Source organism: Geotrypetes seraphini, chromosome 11 (genome assembly GCF_902459505.1).
Source record: "Geotrypetes seraphini chromosome 11, aGeoSer1.1, whole genome shotgun sequence".
In the NCBI taxonomy this organism is placed as follows: Eukaryota; Metazoa; Chordata; class Amphibia; order Gymnophiona; family Dermophiidae; genus Geotrypetes; species Geotrypetes seraphini.
This window is the reverse complement of record NC_047094.1, coordinates 73369218-73388557: the sequence shown is the minus strand read 5'-3', so window position 1 is coordinate 73388557 and position 19340 is coordinate 73369218. Positions and strand designations below refer to the sequence as shown.

At 43.2% G+C, this 19340-nt stretch overlaps 2 protein-coding genes across 5 annotated transcripts in view; both read left to right on the top strand.

Annotated features, from left to right (window-relative positions):
• Window positions 1–19340, top strand: part of LYPD3 (LY6/PLAUR domain containing 3) — a 124803-nt gene that overhangs the window by 46790 nt on the left and 58673 nt on the right. The gene's annotated exons all lie outside the window — the stretch shown is intronic.
• LOC117368901 (phospholipase A2 inhibitor and Ly6/PLAUR domain-containing protein-like) overlaps window positions 1–19340 on the top strand; it is an 82435-nt gene that overhangs the window by 62242 nt on the left and 853 nt on the right. For all 4 annotated transcript variants that reach the window (XM_033962647.1, XM_033962646.1, XM_033962649.1 and 1 more), the window contains one exon: window positions 9186–9338. In XM_033962647.1, coding sequence (XP_033818538.1) covers window positions 9186–9338 — 153 coding nt within the window. The remainder of the gene's footprint in view (window positions 1–9185; window positions 9339–19340) is intronic.

The following is a 19340-nucleotide window of genomic DNA, read 5'->3' as shown; positions in this document are numbered from 1 at the left end:
TGCCACCTAAATAGTAGGGTACCTTACAGGGAACTGCTGTGAACTTTACAAAAAGGGTGCCATGGCTTCTCCTCACTACAGCTCCCTTATAGGTGACGGTGAGCCCCCCCCAAACCACCTTCAGAATCCCCTAGACCCACTTATCTACCACCCCAATAGCCCTTATGGCTGCAGGAGCCACTTATATGCCAGTAAAAAAGGGTTTGGGGGGTGTATAGGGCAGTGCACATGTTTCATTATCAATGCAGTGATTACAGGGGCTTATGAGCATGGGTCCTCCTCTCTATGGGGCCCTAACCCACCCCCAAGACGACTTAAGCTGCCTCTGTGCTGGACGACTAGGCTTTCCTATGCCAGGCGGCCAGGTGATGATGGTCTGGAGGCTGAAATTTAAAGTTGTGAATAAAAGTTTTAGGGGGGGGGTCGGTGATCACTGGGGTAGTGTGTGGGGGTCTGTGTTATGTGTTTTCAGTGCTTATCTGGTGAGTTTAGATGGGATTTTGTGACTAAGACCATGTTTTACATGGTCTAAGTCACAACGTCCAAGTTCCGTCTAGGCTCTGTTGTTAAACTTTCGGTTATACATGCTGTACGACTAAGTCTGAGCCAGCCCACGTCCCGCCCTCGACACGCCTCCCGAAACGCCCCATTTAGCTTTGGACGTTGAGTGGCACTATGAAGGCCTAGGTCGTTTAGAAATAAGTCCAAAACCCGGTTTTATTATCGGCGCTTGGGCATTTTTGAGAAATGTTCATCCAAGTGCCAACTTAGGCCGGTTTTTGGATGTTTTTCTCTTTCGATTATGAGCCCCATAGTTTATGAGCAGGGAAGCATGGTAGACCAGTTGGAAGGGCAGTGATGTAGTATGTGGGGTGGGGGAGGGGCCATAATGCCCCTGGCAATGTCTTGGTGAGGACACAGACACCTATCCTCTCCGCACTTCCCTTCCCCCATGTCTCTCTGACATTCCTGACATGAGCAACAATCCCCAAGCTGCTGTTGCACCTGCATCGGCTCTTCCTCTGATATCACTTCCTGGACCCGCACAGAGGACGAGCCGACACTGACGAGACAGCAGCTTGGGGATTGCTGTTCACACCAGGAATGTTACAGAGATACAGGGGAAGGGTAATGGCACGTGTGCAGCAGGAGGGGGCAGGGAAGGAGCGTTTGGAGGTGGTGACGGAGAAGAGGGCGGAGGAGGGGCGTCTCACCCTCACTATGCCACTGTGGAGGGGAAAAATTTTTAAGATCCTGAATAACTGAGGAATGCCTGTAAAGCAGGGCTCATGGAACTATTTCCAATCCCTCTGTATGTCCATATCTATCTATATTATATTTATTAGTGAGCTTTCCTTTCATAGCAAAACAGCAAAGCAGTTTACAATCAAAAATAGGAAAGATATATGGTACTCCATAAACATAATAAGACAGCCTACAGCTTAGAAAGAGAGAAAGGTGAGAGAGGATAGGCATAACTATCTTGTCCCACTTAAGCCGAGGACCAATCTACAGCCCACTGAAGGTAAAGGAGAATAAGTGGGTTTTACAACCTGTCCTGAATTTCATGGTAAGATGACTCAGTGCAAAGGGTTATCCCAGGACAAGCAAGCAGCATATTCTCATGTATGGATGATGTCATCCACAGAGTATTTTGCTTGAAGAACTGTAGAAAGTTTGCAACTAACCGCGCATGTACAAGTGCCTTTCCGCTCGATGTAGGGCACATGTCTCCTCAGTTCTAGTTTTTCCGCAAAGCCATGAAGTCCCTTTTCAGTGTTCTGCGTACTTTTTCAGTGCCTTTGCGCCACAGGATTTTTTCTTCATATTTCATCTTTTATTAAAGTAAAAAAAAAGAATTTCTTTGTTCTTTACTTTTTTCAGCAGTTCTCAACAGCGGGGCCTTGTACTCCGCCTCAGCTTTCAGACTTTGATTTAGCTGAGGCAGTGTTTCCATCCATGTCCTGCCCGTTAACTGGCTTCAAGAAGTGTAGCAATTGTCAGCACATGATTTTATTCATGGATCCTCACAAGTGGTGTATCCAGTGTTTGGGCCCAGACCACTGTGTAGAATCTTGTTCACGCTGTGCCATGCTACAAAAAAAATCCATCAAAAATTGTCTCATCCAACAGAAGCCAATCTTTGGTGTCATGGATGCTGACTCAGTTCCTCCCACACCGGTAAAACCATCAACATCCAAAGCTTCTTCATCGCCAGAGGTACTGGTGTCCAAGTCAGTGTCGCTGTCTCAGTCAGGTAAGCCAGCCAAGAAGCCACCAGCTTCTCAAACAGGGATCTGGCCATATAGGTATAGAGTCCATTTATACTAACCAAAGAAAGACCTCTGATGCGGCTCACCTCCAACTCTACAGGAGCATGTTCCTCGATGTCTTCCTCAACAGAGCGAGCTGCAGCACCAGTGATACCAGCATCAGCCCCTCAGGTATCAGTGCAGGCCTTTAAAGAGAAACTCGATGCTCTCTTTAATTTAGAGTTTGGCAGCATGTTTTCCATTCTCACTCCCATGTCAGCTCCTCTGGTACCAGTCGAGCCTGAGCATCGCTCCATGCCAACTGAAAGTAATAATAATAATAATAACTTTATTCTTGTATACCGCAATACCATGGAAGTTCTATGCGGTTAACAATAGAAGAGACTGTACATTTACAGCGAAGTTACATTTACAGCGTTGTTACATTTACAGCGATGTTACATAAATGGCAGTGAAAATTAACAGCGAAGTTACATACATTTACAGTGAAGTTACATATTACAGTGTTTTTACAATTACAGCGATGTTGCATATATGGCAGTGAAAAGGCATGTGCTAAGAAGAGGCTGTACATTTACAGCGATGTTACAAATTATAACGGTGTTACATTTACAACGTTGTTGAATATAAGGCCGTGAAAAGGCATATGCTATGGAGGCCTGAGGGGCCTTTAGATCAAAACTGAGATTGGGTAAGAGGGTCATATCGAGGTAGGGAGGGAGCAGGGAAGGAGGGAAGGCAGAGTTAGCGGAATTTGTCGAAGAGGAAGGTTTTTAGTGACTTCCTGAACAGGTGATAAGGCGGGGAGTTGGAGATGAGGTCAGTTAGGCAATTGTTCCATTTGCCCGCTTGGAATGCTAGGGTTCTATCAATGAATCTCTTATAGAGGCAGCCTTTTAGGGAGGGAAAGGTGAATAAATGAGTGTTTCGTGTGCGAGAGGGGCCTGCTATTTCAAGATGCTCAGACAGGTAGATTGGGGAGGAGCCAGTTAGGGTTTTGAAACAAAGGCAGGCGAACTTAAAGATGATCCTTGCCTCAACTGGGAGCCAGTGGAGTTTGGTGTAGTAGGGGCTGACATGGTCATATTTTTTGAGATCGTAAATGAGGCGGACGGCTGCATTTTGGACTATTCTTAGACGTTTGATGGTGTTTTTATAGGTTCCGAGGTAAATAATGTTGCAGTAGTCTAATATGCTTAGCACCAGAGATTGAACGAGTAGTCGGAAGGCTTGGTGGTCGAAGTAACGTTTGATGGTGCGCAGTTTCCAGAGGGTGCAGAAACATTTTTTCACCTGGGCACTGGTATGGTCATCGAAGGTTAGAGTGCGGTCCAGGATGACTCCAAGGATTTTTATGGTGGGTAGGATAGGGTAATCTAGTCCATTCAGTTTGAGGGAGGTGTTTGTTAATTTATGGTTTGGACTCGCTAGGAAAATTTTGGTTTTTTCAGGGTTCAGTTTTAATTTGAATTTGGAGGTCCATATTTCTAACTTGGTGAGGATAGAAGAGATGAGTTGTTCCGTTTCTAGAGTGAGTGAGGTGATGGGAATAATGATGGTGATGTCGTCTGCATATATGAACGATTTTAGGTTTGAGTCGGCTAGGGATCGTGCCAGAGGGGACAGGTAAATATTGAATAGGGAGGGGGAAAGAGGAGAGCCTTGTGGGACTCCACAAGGGTTACGCCAGTGGTGGGAGAAGGCTCCATTACTATGGACCTGGTAGGTACGGTTAGTTAGGAAACCTGTGAACCAGTTTATTACTTGGCCAGAGATGCCGATAGAGTCAAGGCACCAGAGCATAATGTCGTGGTCGACTAGGTCGAAGGCGCTGCTCAGATCGAATTGGAGTATCAGGGCGCTTTTGCCCAGTGAGAACAGGTGGAGGAGGTAACTTGTCAGGGCAGTTAAGATTGTTTCTGTGCTATGGTTTTGTCTGAAACCGGACTGGGAGTCGTGAAGAATGTTGTACTTGTCAAGGTATTTCGTGAGGTCGTTGTTGACAAGGCCTTCCATGAGTTTTTGGAAGAGTGGTATGTTGGCGATGGGTCTGTAGTTGGTGATGGAAGAGATTGGTTCCTTGGGGTGTTTAGGGATAGGGGAGATGAGGATGTGGCCAAGTTCAGTCGGGAAGTGTCCAGTGGATAGGCATAGAGATACCCAGTTGAATAGTTCTGCTTTGAATGAGGGGGGGGCGGATTTCATGATGGTGGGAGGACAGGTGTCTAATAGGCAGTTGGAGTTGGCGTATTTAGAATAAAGTTTGAGGAATAGATTCCAGTCAGGATTTTCAAAGGAGGTCCAGGTCATGTCGGCTCTTGAACCTTCAGTATCTGTTGTAGGTAGGTTGGGTGGAGGTTCGGGGCTGGGAGTTATAAGAGACAGTTTAAGAGTTTGGATTTTGTTGGCGAAGTGGTCGGCTAGAGTGGTAGCGGAGGGCGGGAGGACGGAGATGGGGCGTTTGTGAGAGTCTATATCGAGTAGAGAGTTAACTAGTCTAAAAAGTGCTTTACTGTTTAGAGAAGGGGAGTTTATTAGTTGGGAGTAGTATTTACTGCGCTTATCGATGATCAGTTTTTTGTATTCTTTGACTTTTAGAAAGTACCAAGGTTGCCCCATCAGTACCACCTCGACGACATTGATCCTCATCATCCAGCCATGCTTCTCAGCACTAGTCTTCGAGGCATCGATCTGCTTCACCAAAGCGTTGCTCCTTGAAGCGCCGCTCCCCACAGAAGCGTTATTCTTCACTTTCACTGAAGCATCACTCTTCATCTTCTTCAAAGCATCGGCCATCAAAGCATTGGTCATTTTCTGCAAAGCGTCGAGCATCAAAGCATTGGTCATCTTCTGCAAAGCGTCGAGCATCAAAGCATCAGTTCCCTTCTCCGAAGCATCGCTCTTCTAGGCATCGTTCTGCTTCTTCAGAGAGTCAGCAGAAGCACCATCGTGCTTCGGGTCACAAGTCTAGTCTTTCCAGGCATTCATCTCCTTCATCCTCAAAAGCTGGGAAACATGTTTCTAAATCTAAGCATCTCTCTCCTGTATGTTCAGCCAAGCATAAACATTCTACATCAACCATTTCTTCAACTAGGTGCCGTTCCAGGAGGCATTATTCTCAAGTATCTCACTTCAAACGCTAGTGTCAGATCCATCTTTTATGACATTCTACCTCTCCCACCTTTCCTCCAAAGTATACATATTGAGATATTTAAGTCTGTCCCCATATGCCTTATGATGAAGACTATGCACTATTTTAGTAGCCTTTTTTCTGAACTGACTCCATCCTTTTTATATCTTTTTGAAGGTGCGCTCTCCAGAATTGTATACAATATTCTAAACTAGTCTTATAGCCCGTTACATTAACGGGTGCTGGAATACATGTGTGTGTGTCTGTCTTTATTTCTTTCTCTCTCTCTCCTTAGCCTGTTTCTGTATTTCTGTCTTTCTTTTTCCTCGGCTGTCCACCACCACCCCTTGCCTGCTCCCCATGCAGCCATAGGGAAACAGTGAATTAATTCCCAAAAAGTCACCAAAAGATATCCACCTAAATTTCTGCACACTCCCCCTATCTACTAAAACAAAATGGGACCACAATCCATTCATCTTGAGTCAGTTTCAAAATTAGAATGCTGCCTGCACTGAACTGTGAGCAAAAAAAAAAAAAAAATTAATGAGCAGCAAAATATGTTTTTGCTGAGTGAGTTATTCACTATTAATGGCAAAATTCACTGCTGATCTTTGCACAACAACAAAAATAAATTCCAAAAAACAATGGTGGAAAAAAGTGTTCAATAGTAACTGATTTGGTAATAAATTCTAAGATAGTTTCTTATCAAACTTTCTGTAGCCCTGATAACCAGAAGCTTACTTTTCATCCAAGCTATGCTTTTGGCCTTCGTACAGTTTCAAGACTGACATTGCCACCCCCCCTTCCCGCGGTCCTGACTACGAACCTGGTGATTCCAGCAGCATGTGCAGCAGTCTTCACACACTGCTTCAGACCCTTCTACTGCCCTGATTTACTCTGGCACGTCCCTGATGACATCATCATAGACGCGGCAGAGCAAATCAGGGCAGTAGAAGGGCCCGAAATAGCGTGTGAAGACTGCTGCACACGCTGCTGGAATCACCAGGTTCGTAGTCGGGACCAAAGAAAGGGAAGGGGGGGCGGCAAAGGACTCCGCAGCTACTGACAGCCGCCGCTGTGGCCTTCAGCTGCCGACAGCCACCGCTGCGGCCTACATCACCTTGGGGGGGATTCTCGCGCATGCGCACTCCTATCTGTGGTGCCCTACAGCGCACAGAAAACGGACGCACGCAGGTGAGAGTGCGCATGCGCTTAGGGCTTTATTATATTAGATGAGATCTCACCAAAGTCTTATACAGGGGCATCAATACCTCCTTTTTCCTACTGGCCATACCTCTTCCTGTGCACCCTAGCATCCTTCTAGCTTTCGCCATCACCTTTTCAACCTGTTTGGCCATCTTAAGATCATCACATTCAATCACACCCAAGTCCCGCTCTTCTGTCACACACATAAGTTCTTCACCCCCTAAACTGTACCATTCCCTTGGGTTTCTGCAGCCCAAATTCATGACCTTGCATTTCTTAGCATTAAATTTTAGCTGCCAAATTTCAGACCATTCTTTCAAGCTTCGCTAGGTCTTCCTTCATGTTATTCACGCCATCTGTGGTGTCTACTCTATTGCAGATTTTGGTATCATCTGCAAAGAGGCAAATCTTAACCTGACAGCCCTTCAGCAATGTCACTTGTAAAAAATGTTAAAAAGAACAGGCCCAAGAACAGAACCTTGAGGCACACCACTGGTAACATCCCTTTCCCCAGAGCAAACTCCATTGACCACCATTCTCTGTCATCTTCCACTCAACCAGTACTTGACCCAACCCGTCACTTTGGGATGTCTATGTGGAACACTGTCAAAGAGTTTGCTAAAATCTAAATACACCACATCTAGTGCACTCCCTCGATCCAATTCTCTGGTCACCCAGTTAAAGAAATTGATTAGATTTGTTTGACAAGACCTACCTCTAGTGAATCCATGTTGCCTCCGGTCCTGTAATCCACAGGATTCCAGAAACTTCACCTAATCTCTTTTAAAAGTGTTTCCATTAATTTTCTTACCATAGAAGTCAGACTTACTGGCCTGTAATTCCCTTTTTCTTCCTTACTCCTACTTTCGGGACAGCCATTAGTAAACATACTTTATAAAATTGGCTAGTGGACTACATCTCCTTTTCTTACATACAGGCCAGTCTGGCTCTGGAGTATCATGTCATAGCTTATAATGACAGAATCATGCCTGCATTGTTAACCCTTTTGAGATCAATTTCCTTAGAGGAGATTTGCAGAGCTGCAATATGGTCATCAGTCCATTAATTTATATCTCGCTACTGGTTAGATCAAGACGCCTAATGCAATAGTGTGGTAAGTTGGAGTCTAGAAGCCAACTACACCTTCCATCTCGCCCCCCTAAGCCCTTTTGTTTTGTTTCATGTTGATCCCCAAAAAATAAAACAAAATGTTCTAGGCTTTTGCCTGTTGCAGGCCTTATTTATTTCTCTTTTTCTTTGTTTCAGACAGCCTGGTAGCTAGAGATTACTATATGTGTGAAATGATGTCCTGCTTGTCCTCAGAGAAAGTGATGTTTTTGACTTGTTGCAGGTCTTCTCCAAGTACATAAGAACATAAGAATAGCCTTACTGGGTCAGACCAATGGTCCATCAAGCCCACTAGCCTGTTCTCACTGTGGCCAATCCAGGTCATTAGTACCTGGCCAAAACCCAAGGAGTAGCAAAATTCCATGCTACTGATCCAGGGCAAGCAGTGGCTTCCCCTATGTCTTTCTTAATAACAAGACAATGGACTTTTCCTTCAGGAAACCTTTCTTAAAACCAGCTAAGCTATCCGCTCTTACCACAAACTCTAGCAATGTATTCCACAGCTTAACTATTCTCTAAGTGAAAAAAAAAATTCCTCCTATTAGTTTTAAAAGTATTTCCCTGTAATTTCATCGAGTGTCCCCTAGTCTTTGTCATTTTTGACAGAGTGAAAAATCAATCCACTTGTACCCGTTCTACTCCCATACATTTCCCTTAGAAGTTGCATTCTATTAGCTGTTATGATAGACTGTCTGATCCTACCTGGCAGTGGTAGGTGAGAAGGTATGTGCATGCATGGTACAGTCTTCAAAAGGATTCTAGAGCTATTGCAGGGATGTTCTACTCACTTGAGTGCCATAGATGACATCATCCATTCGTAATAATATGTGTCCTACTAACCTACAGATCAGTAGCCTCACTTTCTGCATGTGGTAGGAGATGGAAGAGAAATGAAATCATCCCCCAAATGGTGAAAAGCAGTTCCAAGAGTTGCAGCCAACAAACACTGATTCACAGTAACATACCAATTATGGAATTGCATCTTTAAAACAGTCTTCTCCCCTCATTTCCTTATAACAAATAGACAGAGAAACAGTACAGATACAAATACACATATGTGCATATTCACGCAGCCGTTCTTGTACAGAATCACACATGCAAGCATTCAAGCTCATACATGTAGATAAGTAAGAATGCATACAAACATGCATGCACTAACACACATGCATACTTAAGAACATACACAGGCATACCAGTCCACAGACAAACAAAACAGAAATGCATATACGTGTACTTGGACACACTAAATAAAAATAATATAATCATATAGAACAAATAAACATAAAAAATCAGATATACAGACATGCATACAAACACATGTAGGGGGTTGGAAAGAATTTCATGAGCCATTCTCTCCATGCTTTCCCCACTTGTTTAATGACCTAAGGAAAAGGCAGGTTTCAATTGATAATATTAAAACATGACCTCTTGTGGGGATTTATTCCTAGTTCCTCCCAGAAACAGTACCAAGAATGGAGTACAGTGCCCAGTTTGTCCTGTTGCTGTTGATGCAACTCAGTGTCATAGCAATGGTCGAAACATGGAATGCACAGGAGAAGAAACACAATGCCTGTTCTTTGCTGGAAAAATGCTACATCCAGGTAACTCTTACACATTGTTTTTTTGTAATTTCATTTTGGTTGGTCATTTAGTAAAATAAACTAACAGTACAATCATTTGAAAGTAATATTCCTCTCAGTACTTCTCTGAAATCCATTCCCATAACCATGACCTTTTAAATTCCTTACAGCCACAGACTGAGTTAACCTTAGATACTGAACACCTGGGTATTTGCAGTCACCTAGAAGTTAGCTGAGCACCAGCTGATACTCAGACCAGTGCTGGTTAGCTCAGTGGAAAAGATTAGGATAGCCTTTTTGTTAACTGGAAGTAGGCAATATCGTGTGGCGCTAACAATTGCTGAATGGCCAGCTCAGTGGGGTTTAACCAGGAAGGAGCCCTCCTGCCCAGTTAAAACCCTTTTGAGAATTGGGCCTCATATTGTTAAATAATCTTTTAGTCTGTTGAACTTTACTCACTGTAGCTTACATTAGCTTAGTTTATTAAAATCACAATTGTTACTGCACAGAGACAGACAACAAACTCCAGCTAAATGCTGCCAAAACTGAGCTACTTTGGATCAGAAAGAACACAAATTTCACTTGCTCAATATTATTCTGAGATTATCATCCAAAGACCAAGTGTGCAGTCTTGGGGTGGTACTGGATGGCCACCTGTCCCTCTCAGCCCATATCTCCCAAGTGATCTCTATCTCCTACTATCTGCGTCAGCTAAAAAGGATCAAACTGTATATCACTAAACCTGACCTAGCCCAATTCCTCTATGCCTATGTGCTCTCCAACATGAACTATTGCAATTCCATCTTCAATGAAATCACCGCCAAGGAGCTCAAGCACCTCCAGCGAGTCCAGAACTCAGCGATCTGCTTCCCACATGATCTGGATTACCATGACCCCCACCTCCCCAGCCCTCCATGCAGAACACTGGCTACCAATTAACAAACACTGTGTGTTCAAGTCCTTTATTATAGCCTACAAGAGATTCCACCTCATTGCCCCTGCCTACATCACATCCAAACTCCCCCGACTTTGGAACCAATTGTCCAGATAAGATCCCAAGACTCGCTGATGACCTGGAAAAGACTGAAGACCCATCTCTTCAACTGTACAGTCCTAACAGACAGCCCCCTTCTTGCTCCCCTTCCTTAATCTCCCGGTCCCTCTCTCTCAACCTTCCTCCTCCTTTCCCATGCTCCCCTTGTTCCCCCTCTTCTCACCTGTCTGTCTATAAATGCCTGTAAATTTTGTCCTGTATTTTACTGTGAATGTCAATTGCAACCCATCCTGTATTTAACTATGAATGTAAATTGTAACCCGTTCTGAGCTCCCAGGAGAACGGGATAGAAATCCAAATAAATAAATAGTATAATAGAATAACATAACATAAATGTTTATTTATATACTGCATTAGCCTTTCAGTTCAAGGCAGTGTACAGGGTAGTAAAAAACATCAGGAACAGTAATTTTTAACAAACGCATAAAAAACAATAAATGAAACTGAGGTTTGTGATGGGGTAAAATGAGTGAAAGTTGTCTAGTCTTGGGTCAACAAGGGTTAATTTAAAACTGGATCGTCAGGTTTGGGGGAGAAGTGAGTTTTCAGGAGCTTCCTAAAATGCATGTATGATGTAGAAGAACAGACCAGATGATTCCACATGGTGTAAGATGAATTACCTCCTGAGCTAACATTTTTATGGGAACTGGTGACATCCCATAAGAAAATTATGAAATGCCTAAATAGAGACCAAGATGGCATCAGGGAATGTTACAGGATTATGTTGAGCTCCATGTCTGAGGATTTGCTGCTACATGAAAACTTATTGCTGAATCAACATGATGAAATGCAAGGAGATTAGTTCTTATCTGTCAAATGGTAGTTTCCCCCTGCTTTGGTCCAGCAAACTTTGGTCAGGTTTGTGGTTCTTGCTGCTGGAATTATTAATTGGGAAAGACAATTTGGCACTGGAGGCCATCCTGTTTAGCATTTTGAATGGTTCACTAAGCCCCCAGAAGACTCCCCCCATAGACCTAGAAAGGCTGAGACTGCTGAGGTACTTCTAGTCCCTATAGATGCAGATTCTGCTGCTGTTGCTGAAAGAGTTGATAGAACTGCATTGGTACTTCTTCAGCAGGGCAATCAACTTTGGCCTTGGGTTCTGTACAGGAAGCCATTGAGAGTCTAGTGAAGGAAGTAAGAGGTGTTATATTGGTGACTGTTAGGGTCACTGCTAGCAGTGTTCAATTTCTATCACAGTAAAGGAAGTACTTTGAAAGAAGTGTGGAATACAATAGGAAAGCTGGAGTGGTCAGTTCTGATTCAATTAGATAAAATTGAAGGTTCACGTTTCCTCAACATCCAAGTTAGACAGAAGGGAGAACTTTGGGAGAAACATGGAGAGAAGATGGAAGCCTTGGATAAGAGTCTTGGAGAGGCTCAGTCTTGTCATTTAGCACATAAGAGTTTCCATACTGGAACAGACCGAAAGTCCATCAAGCCCAGTATCCTAATGCCAACCCAGGTCATAAGTACTTGGCAAGATCCAAAGGAGTAAAACAGATTTTATGCTGCTTATCCTAGGAATAAGCAATGGATTTTCCTAAGCCACCTCAATAATGGCTTATTGACTTTTGTTTTAAGAAATTATCCAAACCTTTCTTAAACCCTAAGCTAACTACTTTCACCAACAGTGAATTCCACAGTTTAATTATACATTGGGTAAAGAAATATTTTCTCCAGATTGTTTTAAATCTACTACTTAGTAACTTCATCATATGCCACCTAGACCTAGTATTTTTGGAAAGAGCAAACAAATGATTTACATCTACTCTTTCCACTCCACTCTGTTTTATAGACCTCTATCATATCTCACCAAGCCATCTCTTCTCCAAGCTGAAGAGCCCTAGCCATTTTATCCTTGCCTCATAGAGAAGTTGTCTTATCCCTTTTATCATTTCATCACCCTTCTCTGTACCTTTTCTAATTCTGCTATATCTTTTTTTGAGATATGGTGACTAGAATTGCACACAGTATTCAAGATATGGCCATACCATAGAGCAGGGGTGCCCAATAGGTCGATCGCGATCGACCGGTAGCTCGCCAAGGCAAAGTGAGTCAATCATCCAGGACTCCATTTGCCTTGGCGATCTATCGGGCCGATCAATCTTCCTCTCCCCAACATAAATTCTGCCGTCGGAGAGGAAGTTCGGGCCAGCCAATCGCTGCCTGGCTGGGCGGAACTTCCTCTCCGACGGCAGAATTGACGTCGGGGTTAGAGGATTGATCGGCCCGAAGCAGAGAGAGCATGGGGCGGCGGCGGCTTTGGGGCCTGTTATCCATTGGTGGCGTTTGGGTCCTGTTCCCCGATGGCAGTGGCAGTGGCTTGGGGAAGGGCAGGGAGAAAGAAAGAGAGGGGTGCAGGCAGGGAGACAGAAGGAAAGAAGAGAAACAGGAAAATTAGAAAGGGGGCATGAAGAGAGAAAGAAAGAAAGGGCAGGGAGAGAGGAAGAAAAAGTTGGAGGAGGGAATGAGGTTTGGAGGAGAGGAAGCATACAGGCTGAAAGAAAGATTGGATGCACAGTCAGAAGAAGAAAGTGCAACCAGAGACTCATGAAATCACCAGACAAGGTAGGAAAAATGATTTTATTTTAAATTTAGTGATCAAAATGTGTCTGAATTTATATTTGCTGTCTATATTTTACAATAGGGTCCCCTTTTACTAAACCGCAATAGTGGTTTTTAGCGCAGGGAGCCTATGAGCTTCGAGAGCAGCGCTGGGCATTGTGGTTTAGTAAAAAGGGAGGGGGTGGGTATTTGTCTATTTTTGTATGGTTGTTACTGAGGTGACAGTGCATAGAGTCATCTGCTTTGACCTCTTTGAAAAAACCCCGGAATAGGAATGATAATTAACAATTCTATGCGTACAGTGTGCGTTGTGTTTTTTTTAAATTTTATTGTTGGTAGATCATTTTGACTTGGTCATTTTAAAAGTAGCTCGCGAGTCAAAAAAGTGCGGGCACCCCTGCCATAGAGCAATACAAAGGCACTATAACATTTTCATTTTTGTTTTCCTTTCCTTTCCTGATAACAACCTTCCAGGATACATTCGCCAGCCTCGGAACTTTAGGAAACTGCTGAAAAGAAATCTGTTCTGTAAAATGAAATATAGGTTCTGAATTTGGCTGAGGGAGAAGGAGTGATGACTCTTAAATGCCAAAAAGTTACTCAAACTGACCATAAGAACATAAGAATAGCCTTAATGGGTCACACCAATGGTCCATCAAGCCCAGTAACCAGTTCTCATGGTGACCAATCCAGGTTCCTAGTAGCAATATTCCATGCTACCGATCCAGGGCAAGCAGTGGCTTCCCCTATGTCTTTCTTTCTCAATAACAAACTATGGACTTTTCCTCCAGATGACTGCTGGTCCCCCCACACTGCCTCAGTGGTCAGTAACCCTCTCCCACTTCCCAAAACTCTGAATAAAACGGTACATATGTGTCTCTAGACAAAGCATTTTTTATGGGAAAGCCTAGTAGACCATCACACATGTCTTAAGTAGCCTATTGAGTGGGCTGGTGAGCTATAGAGAGGTGGACCCAGGCCCATAAGCCACTCTAAACACTACACTTATGGTGGAAAGTGTGAAGCCACCAAAACCCACCAAAATCCTACTATACTGCCATATACGTTGTTTCCTCTCTGCCGTATTACTGATGATCTTCATACCCCTGCAGGCGATGACACTAAAACTATCTGTGTACTAACTTTCTCTGACCAAGCTTCTGAGGTAGCCCGGAGCATCAGGACTCACTGGCACGTCCTACAGTTACACCCTGAGTTTCGGGATTTTCCGTGCATCGCATATGCACGCCCTAAAAATATCGCAGACCGGGTGGTCCGACCAAAATATTCCTCAATGCAAGTGCAAAGCCATCAGGGAGGTCACCATATCAATGCGGCAACACTTGCGACATATGTGCCCTTACAATTGAAGGCATGGACTGGGAACATCCTGTGACACACAAACAATATGTCCATAAATCGTACACATCATGTACATTTAAGTGGGTCATATATATCATTATATGTCCATGTCGGATGGGCTATGTAGGGCGCACGCAAAGGACCATTAGAACGCGCCTCATAGAGCATCGCAGCCGGATTAACACTCAATCTATAACTTCCCCGATGGTGCCTCATTGCATACAATTTAATCATACATTCCAAGATCTAAAATGGACTATTATTGAGCAGATCTTCCCGGACTACCAAGGGGATAAATTAGCGTGGTTACAAAGAAGGGAACAATTTTGGATTTATGAGCTCCAAACACTTACCCCTGCAGGACATAACGATTACATAGAGTGGCATCATACATTTTGAGCTTGTTTTGGTTTATTTTCTGCCAATTATTCTCTGCCAATTTTTCAATTTAATTTTTTCTTTTTTTGTTTTGTTCTATTGAATTCAAGGACTGGTCTGGTAGTGCGATACCAATCTGCACTGGTGTTTCACCTGGGTAATATCACGTGATCGTTTACCTGGGTCACGCCTCTTAGTCTGCTGGTTTAAATCGGAGGCGTCTGTTCTGGTCAAGCGCCATTTTCTTCTATTGCTTTCAAGCAGCAGCCGTAAGATTGACCGGCTCCTGCCCAGCGTCAGCTGTTCCTGAGGAAGGGGGAGTACTCCCCCGAAACGGAGTCTCGTAGGACGTGTGGTGATACGCTGATCGCCTTTTTGAAGAAGCTAAGTACCTTCTTTAAATTTTGCTGGTTGAATTTGGACACTTGTGTTTTTCTTGCTAGCCCCCCTGGATCAGGGGTAGAGACTACTCACTACGAGTGAAGACTAAGTAAGCACTTTAAGCACTGTTTGTGTTATTTTGCACTAAACTCACTGAGAGCCCAAGGATGTTTCACAGTTGACACCTTTTGGTGTATGCCAGTGACAGCCTTTGCCTCCATTCGGAGGTGGCTGTGTGACTGAGGGCTCCCCACACAATTCTAAGTTACTTTCTCTTAGGTTATTTATAGTGGAACACTTTAGTTCCTTCTTTCTCCTCGTGGGCGGTCTCTACCCCTGATCACAGTTTTTCGTCTTGGGGCTTGGGAGTATTCTAGTTCTTTGATTGTTGTAGCTCCCATCTTTTTCGGGTTTTTTCAGTTTCATTTGTATTACTGATGATGTCATCAGTGATGCGGCTGAGGGAAGGCCCCGGCGGGGAAAGCCGCAAAGCCCATTTTGAGGCTCCGGAGATATGTAAGGTGGTCGGTGGTGTTCCAGTACAAAAAGGGATGGGAGGGAGGGATAGGTATAGCATGCCAGAACATTATTATACACAAAAATTTCACTAATCCGCACGTTGGTACAGGGGAGAAACAGGGAAAGGCTTGGTGTATTAGAAATACTGTCCTTTATGGAGAAGAGAGGTTTAGAAGGATAGCTGAGAGGGCATACATTTTATTAGTGTTCAATGCAGAGGCACTTGTATGAAGACCACCCTCAAAACTATGCCTGAACAACAAAGTGGGTACCAACCCTTAACAGAATGGAAGTTTAGGAAGAATACAGTAATGTTAGGTGATTTATAGATGTCAGGTGCATTCTACAGCATGAAAAGACTGACTGATCAGGCCTTTCTTCTATGAGCACCACTTTGGTGCAATTGTTCATTCTATCACAACTGGACTACTGCAACTCGCTATATGCAGACCTAGATACCACACAACTACACAGATTGCTGCTAATACAAAGTACCACATTCAGACTGATTTTCCATCTAAGAAAATACAATGCAATATCTGATTACCTCCACAAGCTTCACTAGCTACCTATAGCATCCTCTTTACACATCAAAACACCCTGCATTCTGCACCAGATACGCCAACTCAGCGGATGCGATAACCCATATCTTCTCTGTACTCAAATTCTCATCAGTCTGAACCTCCAAAATGCTCCTCCCCAAAGGGATTTACGAAAGACCACCTAAGGCAAAGTATATTCAACACACTATTCACATAAGGCAAAATATATTCCTACACACTATTCACCTATTGCAACAAAAAATGGAACAGCCTCCCCATGGATGCAAGATCGGAAACCAACTACCTAAACTTCAGAAGAAAACTGAAAACATTCCTTTATAGCAACAAGATGACCCTTTAGATTTCCAAGGGTTTCAGGCTCTGTCTTTCATGATCCTATCTCATTTCTCCCGCAAGCCCCTCGCTTGCCTTGTCTCCTCTTGTTTGTAATATGTTGTACCAACTACTTCTGTGAACTCTTGTTTGTAAAATATTTTATTGCCTACTTTTGTAAATTCCCTATGTTATCCAATTGCCTTGAACCTTTATAGGCATTGATTAGATTAGGTATCAGTTCTCGTACACTTTATAATGTATGTTCACCAGGATACATGCCGACAGGCAAATAGATATAAAAAGTTACAGCAATAGTAAATTAGGTTTGGTCAGTGGCATAGCAAGGGTAAGAGACGCCTGGGGTGGTGGTGCCCCTCCCCACCCTTTTCTCTGCCCCCCTGCCACATGCACACACCCTTTACCTACCCGTACCTTTTTTAATTTCCCTGGCGCAAGCAGCAATTCCAAACTGCTTCTCGTGCTAACGTCGGCTTTCCCTCTTGACGTCGCTTCCTAGGTGCAGGACCAGGAAGTGACAACAGAGGGAGAGCCAATGCTGGCTCGAGCAGCAGGTTGAAGTTGCTGTTCGTGCCGGTAAAAAAATACAGGTACAGCGGGAGGAAGTGAAGGTGCATGCGTGGCGGGGGGGGGGGGGAAATGGGAAGAAACAGGGGGGCAGAGAGGAGGAGGGGTGCCGGTGCCCTCACCACATACCTCAATACTAAGCCACTCGGTGTGGGCAGACCGCCCCCCCTTACTATGCTACTGGGTTTGGTTACCAGTGAGAGATGTATAGTGACTGTTTTCACTTAGTACCAATGGGGATTTTAATATTGAAACAAGATATTCCATTTTCTAAAACAGAACAATACAATTTCAGTACTAATTTCTGTTTTCCAATAAAACAATACAATTTCCTTTTTATGAAAACAATATTTTCTTGTGCACTATTAACCTTGGCCACAATTCTCCACCAATAGAAAATACAAGGGTCATTTCATAAATAATGCACACTTTTTTTTTTTTTAATTTACATGTTTATTTTTTTTTTTCAAGTATTTCTTTACAATCCTTCAATATAGTCTCCCTGGTTTGCAATGACCGAGTCCCAATGTCTAGGAAACTTCATTATGAAATGGCCCTCGTATAACACAAAGCGAAGAATATATATACTGTATAATACAATTTAAATAGATGTTAATTTGGGGAATGCACTACCTACTTATAACTTGGCTATGTGTAATGTTTAAGAACAGATACTTAAAGCATTTAAGGAAGAACCAGAATTTCATTTTTACAGAGCAAATTTATTTGTAAGATTAGGCAGGCAATGCAGCAATCTTAGTTACAATTTAGGGATCTTTAAACAAGGGATATATGCCACAAGATAAAATATTGTTAGAGAAGTAGAATGATTAAGATGGATTAAAAGTAATTCACTATGATAAAGGCCCAGGAGATCTGTTTGCAGAGGATGGCTAGAGGAGGTGATATCCTTGCTGGAAGAAGAGTTCTTCATTTGCAGATTAGCTGGGAGCACATGGCATCTTGGATATAGAAGAGAGAGATCCCAGCAAGGTGTGTTGTTGAATATCCAGCAGTGATCCAAAGAGGAGGAGCATAGGTGAATCTCCCCTTTTATGGACTATAGGGGCTTGAAGTCTCCAATCACAGCTCAGGAACAATGGAGTAGTGGCCAATCACGACTTAGGAATAGTAGCCAATCACAATTCAGGAGTTCAGTTCAAACTTATTTCTGTTCTATAAGGATGATGGGGGCCGCCGTGTAAGCGGATTGTTGTGCGTGATGGACCACTGGTCTGACCCAGCAGCGGCAATTCTTATGTTCTTATCTGGCTTGCTTACTAGCTGGGCAGAGCCTTGATTGAATTTTAATAGGGTCATAGACCAGTAGATTTGTACTATCCCAACCTCTGATTGATAAGTTTTGTTCATGTAGACTGAGGGTAGTTAACACTTCTGCTTCAAACGCTATGTCCTTTTGTTCTGCTCCAGCCTCTATTTGCTGTTCATAGCTTGGAGAACAGAGTTCAGTTTAACACTACTACAGTAAGAGGAGATACACACTTTAGTTCAGGCAATATTTTTGTAATTGCTAGATCCAGCAAAATCAATCATATCATGCTACAATCACACTGCTTGCTGATAACTACTGTACTTCCTGTTGCTTCTTTAAGCTTATGTGGCTCTCCCAAACTATTATTATACTTTGCCGTAGGTGCTCTTTGGTGTCTTCCAAAAACTGCTGCCCTAGGTAACTGCCCAGTCCTTCTAAATGGTTAAGCCAGCCCTGCTTGCATACTCATGTGACACTGAAAACAGCAAACAGACCTGTTTATTATAGGGATAATATACCTATAATATGCCTATAATGTCTACTGATGTCCCCTACCTGCCTGATGATAACAGCTCAACAGATATATTCTGAGTTTTGTTTTAGTTTTTCTGGCAGCACATATGCATGTTGTTTCAGTTTTGGCATGACATGGACACTGATGGATTGCTGACGTGCTGGACCTTTTTTTTTTAAAATAGAATTTACAGTATTGCATAGTCTTATTTTGGAAGAATTTGTTTATCATCTAATTGATTGACCCCTGATGCAAGTGGGTACACTGAAATACAGCCCTTATGAAGATGACAAATAGGCATGCAAATTAATTGTTTATTATGGGGATATGATATCTATAGTGTCTATTGATGTCCCCTACCTGCTTGATGATGACAGCTCAATAGATACATTCTGCGTTTTGTTTACTATTGTTACTATGCAATAATAGTGTGAATAAGTTAATATGAGCAGAGAACAAGTGGCCTGAAAGTTGCAAGTGAGTTATTTAACAAATGTTGTCTGTAGACCTT